Raw genomic sequence first — 7748 nt, 5'->3', positions numbered from 1 at the left:
CGCTGAAGTTCGGACCTGCCCGGACAGACTCCGTCATCATCGCAGGTATTTTTCCATCCAACCATCTTGTAGAGATTGTGCAGTAGGATAGCACTGGGAGCAGAATACGTCTGTTCTCAGATTTTGGCTCGTGTAGTGGAATTTACCATTACAAAAAAATTTGACGATAACTGATTTAATTGTCCAGGCGGGAAAAAAAGATGTAGGAAACTGAGTATTTTCCACCTTTTTAGGTTTAAGGAGAGTAGGAGAGGGGGTAATAATATTACCAGCTGTGCAGTCGGGCACTTCTTGCTGGCAGTGACTATCACAAATGCTCGGCTGGATGGTGGATTTAAAAATAATAATTTTCAGGCCATTTTCTGTATAATACTTATTGTATAATTGTACTACATTTTCTGTATAATACTTATAGGATAATAAATTTCTTGCCTAATGTCCACAAGCCAAGGTCAAATACTCTAAGCGCTGATCAGCTCAAATGTACACAGTAATTTTCAAATTTTTATTATCATTATGTGTAAAGTGTTAGCTCTAACACATTATTGTATGCTTATTTAATATTTTTAGGTTTAAAATATTATTTAGCTACAATGAAGTCAGTCAGGAAGTTTATAGTGACTTGAAGGAAGTGTACAGTGTTGGGATGTAATATGATCAGCCCTAATTGCTCAGTAACTCTGCTCTTGCCTGTAATAAAAGTTGCAGAACATATTTTTATGCGAAAATAACCAAACATGCAGAGTTACAACCAAACTACAACCTTACCTGGCTAATGACTGTACTCTACTTTTTTTTTTTTTTTTTTTTTTTAACCTTAGATGTTCTACAAAGTGCTTTACACGGTCTCATTCACCCATTCTCATACACACTCGGACATTTATTCCGATATATTTATTTATATTATATTTATTTAGCGCAGTTTGGCCATTCAATCTTCATTTCCTTATGTAATATTTCACACGCGTTTTGCCGTGCACTGAATAGAGGAATTGTATGTATAGGTATTATACATAACGAGATCTGTTTTCCGCCCCAGACCAGACGCCGACTCCCACTCGTTTCCTGAAGAACTGTGAAGAAGTGGGCCTGTTCAACGAGCTAGCCATGCCCTTTGAGCAGGAGTTCCGTAAAGCCCAGGAAGATGATGACAAGAGAGCCAAGAACCCTGTGAGCATTGGGATTGGGTGGAGGGCTTCACTCGCACAGGCGGAGCTGCTCCAAGCTGAGCAACTTCACTGTCTCTAGCCAAAATGTGGGGATTTATGGTCTGTGGACTGCCGTCTGCTCCCATGTCTCACACGCTCTCTCCCTTCCCCCTCTCCTGTCCTCTTTGCACTCTCTCTCTCTCTCTCTCTCTCTCTCTCTCTCGCACATTTTCTTCACACTGCAGCTGCCTGCCCCTGGCTCTTCAGCTCTGGACATGAGTCTACAGACGCCCTCAGACATAGTTCGAGTGAAGGAAGAGGAGCCTGTCGAGGTGGATTCCTCCCCTCCCACTAGTCCAGACTCCATCTCCAGCAAGTCAGACAGCAACAAGGAGGCCACGGCCAGGGGAATGGTAGAGAACAACACAAACACGCATACGCACTGAACATATCATTCTCCGCAATTCTCTTTTGAGAAAACGCAAAACCCACAGTCTTGCTTTGTGCTTTGGTGAAGCACGTGCAACTCTTAAATGTCATTAAACAGATAAGGGGAGGCATAGATAATAAATAATTCCTTCCTTAATTATGTCTTTCCTTTTTTAAACCACTTTGTTCCTTCCCTCTGTTCTTCTTCCTTACCAAATTTGCACCTCCTTCCTTCCCTTTTTCCTTCCTTCCATACTTCCTTCCTTCCGTCCTTCCTTCCCTTTATCCTTTTTTCCATACTTCCTTCCTTCCCTTTATCCTTTTTCCATACTTCCTTCCTTCCTTCCCTTTTTACTTTCTTCCATGCTTTCCTTTCTTTCATACTTTTCTTCCTTCCTTCCTTTTTTCCTTTCTTCCGTCCTTCCTTCCGTCCTTCCTTCCTCCCCTTTATCCTTCCTTCCATATTTCCTTCCTTCCCTTTTTCTTTTCTTCCTTCCCTTTTTCCTTTCTTCCATACTTCCTTCCTTCCTTCCCTTTATCCTTCCTTCCATACTTCCTTCCTTCCCTTCTTTCTTCCTCCACTTTTTCCTTTCTTCCATGCTTCCTTCCTTTCTTCCATACTTCCTTTCTTCCATACTTTCCTTTCTTTCATACTTTTCTTCCTTCCTTCCCTTTATCCTTCCTTCCTTCCATCCTTCCTTCCCTTTGTCCTTTCTTCCATACTTCCTTCCTTCCTTCCCTTTTTACTTTCTTCCATACTTTCCTTTCTTTCATACTTTTCTTCCTTCCTTTGCACCTCTTTTATTTCTTCCTTCCTTTGCACCTCTTTTATTCCTTCCTTCCATACCTACTTCTTTATTTCCTTCCTTCCCTCGTTCCTTTCTTCCATAATTTTTCCTTCCTTACCAAAATTTGCACTGCCTTCCTTCCTTCCTTTCTTCCTTCCTTTCCTCCCTTTGTACTTCTTTTCTTGCTTCCTTTTGTACTTCCTTCCTTCCCTCTTTTCTTTCTACCATGCTTCCATACTTGCCGGAATCCTAGCTCCTTTCATACTTACTTATTCAACTAATCTGTACCTCCGTTCATCCATCCTTAACAAAATCCATAGTTCCTTCCTTCCTTCCTTCCTTCCTTCCTTCCTTCCTTCCTTCACTCTTTGTTTACGTACTGTAATATGTTATAATACTTGGACGTTTCCTTATTTCTTTCCTTTCTTACTTCAGTATTTAATCTACACTGGTTTGCTGTAGGCATGGCTGATGGGTGGCTCCACATATTTTATGAGTCTCTACCGTGTCGTCACGCAGCTGTGATAAGCAAAGCCATGAATACACTTTCGCAGTGTTGTGCCAGTTTTGAGGTACAACATGTCTCTAAAGTCAGGACAGTCATAAATGACTCGTTCAAGCCGAACTAATATTAGCAAATGTATGAGCAGGGCATAACGCTTATTGTGTAATAAAACAGAAGCTTTGTGCTACACATCACCCTTATTTTCCATTCTGTAAAGTGTTTCCCTCTTTTTCTTTTTTTTCTTTTTTTTTTTTATTTAAAATTCGAGCTAAATTGGTAATTGGGGTTCTCTACACTGCTGTATGAGGGTTTCGTTTATTCAGCACATTGGCTGGCTGGTCGCTTACAAACTGTGGAGCCATTTTCTCAGTTTCGGTGTGCCTCTGTTTAAAACGAGCAAACAAAAAGCTATAAATAATAATAATAATGAAATTTTAGAGAGAGCTGATTATTTTAGCAACTTCCCGACTATTTCTGTAACAATGCCTAGTGCGTAGAAGCCTAGAAACCTAGTGAATACCTCATTGCTGCTTTTCCGTCTTTATTACGGCTCAGTAAATCCTGGCTGAGTAGCGTTGTTTTAACCGTCTACACGTTTTTCCTTTCAGGAATCTCCGTCTAAACCAGCAGTAAGTTCTGCTCCTATGCCCACCATCGTCCGTCCGGGCTCTCTTCCTCTTCACCTTGGCTACGACGCCCTGCATCCCACCATGCCTTCACCCACCTCGGTCATCACACAGGCTCCGCCCTCCAGCCGCACCCTTGGGTAAGTTCACTGCTCGCTTACCCTTTTTAATGCTGTTTAGTCTGGGATGTTGAGTTGATGTGATTATGGTCATTACGAGTCATTTATCTCTAGCTCTTGCTAGGGATTTCAGGACCTTTTGATTAGGGAATGTCAGACGAAATGAAGAATCCTTTTCACATGCTTGATTTTATGCTTAATCGGCCTCTGCCCTTACGAGACCCGCTCCTTATCCACCTGTTATTCTGAGTCATTTTTTCCAGCGTGTTGAGCGTTCCCAGCAGCCCAAAAGGAGTAACACGTGTCCTCACCAGTTTGTCACGTTTGTGGCGTTAGTGTTGCATTATATCATAACAAAGGGGGGAAAAAGAAGAAGTGACACAGGCTCGGAAAGTACGGGGGAAACTCCTCGTGCTTTTACATTAAAGATTTAACCGAATATGAATACAGTGTTCAGAATGAAGAGATAATGTGTTCTGACGGATACAGGTGCAAAAGTGCAGTATTTCCAACATCATTCATAACATCATGGTCTTAAGGCCAGCCATGAACTCGAGTGAGGTAGCTGAGGTTGGGGAACTGTCAGAGACAGAATTATCACGTACCATGCTGACAGTTCTGGACTGGCATTTCTGTAACTTTGTGTATTTTTTTATTTTATTTTATTTTTTTTTTATTCACAGGATTTCATAGTAGGCTAGGGTTCATATTTATTGGCAGGGAAAAAAAAATACAACCCTTCCTGATCTCTGTGCTCTGCCCGAAGGTCTCCAACTGGTCCGTACCCAATGATGATGCTTCCCAACGTGCTCCCAGGCCCAGTGCAAATGTCTTCTGTAATATCCGTAAGCTCCGCTCATACCTTTTCATCACTTGTGTTTACAGTCAACCGAGTCTGTTGCCTTTAGACCCTGCTGTGTACGCAATCTATTCTGTTGGGTTTTTTTTTTTCCCCCTTTAAATTTTTAGCTGGCTAGGCCCATGTGTATGGTGCCCAACATTCCAGGAATCCCAGGTCCTCCCCTAGGTGGAAGCAGCAGTGGCTCCTCCTCTCCATCTGGTTACAACCCCCATACCGAGGCTAAGATGGTGAGCGAGATGCTTGTAGTGTGTTGACGCTACGGTCTGTGAGGCAGGCAGACGTGCTCTGAAATTCTTAGCATGTCTGTGAGGGTATCTCATCTGGGTGCCACTTTTCACAACAAACAGACAAGCACTGACTGCAGCACTGGCTTTAGCAAGTGTGGCTTTGGTTGTACTTGATGCTTTTATTTAAGTCGAACTACAGATTCTAACACAGGATTCGTTTGTAGTGTATTTGAATATACAGACGTACGCTCAGCCGGGATGTCTAGCTCCTGCTAGTTAATTAGTTAGTTAGTTAACAGGTTATTGGGTGTGGTTATGAGATATAACGCTCTGCATTGTGTTGTGCTTGTGCTCCTTCAGCGGCTGAAGGCGGCGTTGTCTCATCAGACCACAGCGGCCTGTGTCAGCGTGGCGATGGGCTCCAGTGCCATGGTGCCACAGAGGATGGAGCAGAGCCAACTGCTGGTACAGCAGCCTGATGCCCCATCCCCTGCACAGCCCCAGGTCCTCCATTCACCGTCACACGTCATATTACTGCATGTAGTTAACTACTATCTCTCTACACTGCACCTGCATAGTAACATTTAGGGGGTTTTCAGTTTCTATTAAACACAGAGTTCTCTTTTTTTTTTCTTTTTTTCTTTTTTTTTTTTTTCTTTCTACTGTACCGTTTACACTTTAAAGAACACTTGGTCTTTCTAAGTACAAATGACTTTTGTGGAAGACTGTCTTAAAGAAGATAGAAAATGTTCTGCTTTCCTAAGCAAAGAAAATCACAAACTTAAAAAGTAGGTTTCCAGGGGTGGACAAATGATCCATTTATCAGTTAGCTCACTATGGCAAATAAATTATATAGTGTCGTTATTTTCTCTCAAAACGTTTAACTATGAAGTGACTGCAGGAGAGATCCAATCCCTTCCAAAAGTATTGAAGATGAAAGAAGCTGCTGTGAAGGCCTGGAAAAGCAACACAAAAGAAAAAAGTAATGCTTTGGTGATGTCAGTGCTTCACTGGCTTGATGCAGTTATTGCAAGCAAGGGATATGCAACCAAATATTAAGTGTTATTTATTTTTATTTCCTTTAAGGCTATATGTTCCTATACTTTTGCTCACAAGGACATTGGGTGGTCTGCCACTGAAGGTTGCGGGTTTTAAGTTGTTTAGCACCTCTAGATGTAAATACCCGGAAGCTAAAATTCTGGTGTCTCAAACCCAAATGTCTTCAATGTACCGTTTTGGGGGAAAAAAAAAAAAAATCAAACAAATAAAGGCCTTGCTGTTCCAATACTTTTGGTGGGGACTGTATATGCACATATTTTTATTTATTTTTTGCTCTGTTTTGTCAGTGTTTCAATATATCCATATGTTGCTGATTCTGAAAATCATTCGTGCACGTTGCCTAGTAAAAAATCTTTCTCCCATCATCCAGCTCACTCATCAGCTGATGTACGTAGTGCAGCAGGCAGGCGGATTTGGAAAGACTAGCGTTTGCGTCATTTTATGAAGCATATGTTTAAATATACATACCCCAAAATATGAAGGAAGCATGCCTTACTATTTTCCCCTCTACAACACGAAATGGAGGTTTGAAATGGACAGAATGTATTGTAACATTCTGATATGATGATTATTTTTTGAATACCTAAATAGTATGAAAATTCGTTAGGTATTTGAATTGTAAAAGGAGTCTTTAACCCTAATGTGAACCCTGCGAGACATATGTAAACGCTCGATTAAAATAGTCGAGGTTAATCGTAATGTTTTTTTTTCGGCGTCCAGGTTTCTCCGGCTCAGCCGACAGGCGGGCGGCGGCGGCGCACGGTGGACGACGATCCAGACGAGAGGAGACAGCGCTTTCTGGAGCGCAACCGAGCAGCCGCGTCCCGCTGCAGGCAGAAGCGCAAGATCTGGGTGAACTCTCTGGAGAAGAAAGCAGAGGAGCTGACGTCTATGAACGTCTCCCTCACGGTAAGTGTACTACACGTGGCTCTTTTAAACCATGTGTATGTTACAGCACTGCCGTGTTATTCAGAACCAATCGCTGGCACAAAGGAAATCATGTCAGTAAGTCATTTAGTGTGTCCAAGTTGAACACTTTTCAGGAACCACAGTCATTTCACACCTTCACAACCTGAGATCTTGCCTCCAGTTTAAGGTTTGTCTGAGTCACCAAGAACATCTGGAAATGCCAGCAGCAGTTTCTGTTTGATCAGCATTTCAACGAGTCTCTCTGTTTGTACACTTTGGGGGGGTGGCTCATCTGTTCTCGTGTGTGTGTGTCAGAATGAGGTGTCTCTGTTACGAAACGAAGTGGCTCATCTGAAGCAGCTGCTGTTGGCCCATAAGGACTGTCCTGTCACCACCTTACAGAAGAAGGCTGCCTACCTGGGTGAGTCACACCATGAGAAAAAGGATCCTTAAAAACGTGTGTATTTAGATAACCTAAAACTACTGCATTTGCTAGATATAAAGAGATCCTGCACAAAAATGAGAGTTAAAAACAATTTGATTGTAATCTCCTAAAAAAAAAAAAAAAAAAAAAAAAAAAAACAGGTTTGTGAATTCAGGTTTGTCCCAGCAGCACATTACCATTGCATTAGTTTTGTAGCTGGGTTGTTTTGTATTCTTTGAAAATTCAATGAGTTTTGCAGTGGGTGCAGAACAATATGTAGAGGAACACGTACAAGGTCATGTAAAGGTGTTTTTATTTTTATACATATATAAAATAATTTTTAGCTTTTGTGTAACTCTAGACTTTTTTCTTCTTTTGTGCAACTCTCTAGAAGCAAATCCTTCCCCAGCCAAAAGTGCAATAGGCGTGAGAAATTAGTCGTTTAGTTTCTGTCTTTTTGTTGCTTCAGCAAATCCGAAAAGACGACCGTCGAAACAGTAAAACCACAGTCATATCTTTCATATCTAATGTAATGCACATGTGAACTATATTCTATATACAGTATAAACATGCAGAGAGAGAGGGCATTGCTATCGAGTTACAGATGTCTACATATAGAGACATTGGTATAGATATAGAATTAAAGATGCAC

General features: G+C 41.6%; 1 protein-coding gene across 2 annotated transcripts in view; it reads left to right on the top strand.

Moving 5' to 3' along the window:
* atf7a (activating transcription factor 7a) overlaps window positions 1-7748 on the top strand; it is a 37880-nt gene that overhangs the window by 24710 nt on the left and 5422 nt on the right. For both annotated transcript variants that reach the window (XM_017486930.3, XM_017486929.3), the window contains exons 3-11: window positions 1-45; window positions 1040-1170; window positions 1394-1561; window positions 3479-3636; window positions 4382-4460; window positions 4585-4704; window positions 5065-5208; window positions 6484-6672; window positions 6988-7093. The exon at window positions 1-45 is cut by the window's left edge and continues 52 nt beyond it. In XM_017486930.3, the coding sequence (XP_017342419.1) occupies window positions 1-45; window positions 1040-1170; window positions 1394-1561; window positions 3479-3636; window positions 4382-4460; window positions 4585-4704; window positions 5065-5208; window positions 6484-6672; window positions 6988-7093 (1140 nt within the window). The remainder of the gene's footprint in view (window positions 46-1039; window positions 1171-1393; window positions 1562-3478; window positions 3637-4381; window positions 4461-4584; window positions 4705-5064; window positions 5209-6483; window positions 6673-6987; window positions 7094-7748) is intronic.

Source organism: Ictalurus punctatus, chromosome 15 (genome assembly GCF_001660625.3).
Source record: "Ictalurus punctatus breed USDA103 chromosome 15, Coco_2.0, whole genome shotgun sequence".
NCBI lineage: Eukaryota > Metazoa > Chordata > Actinopteri > Siluriformes > Ictaluridae > Ictalurus > Ictalurus punctatus.
Note: the sequence above shows the minus strand (reverse complement) of the source record. Positions and strands in the feature narration are given on the sequence as shown.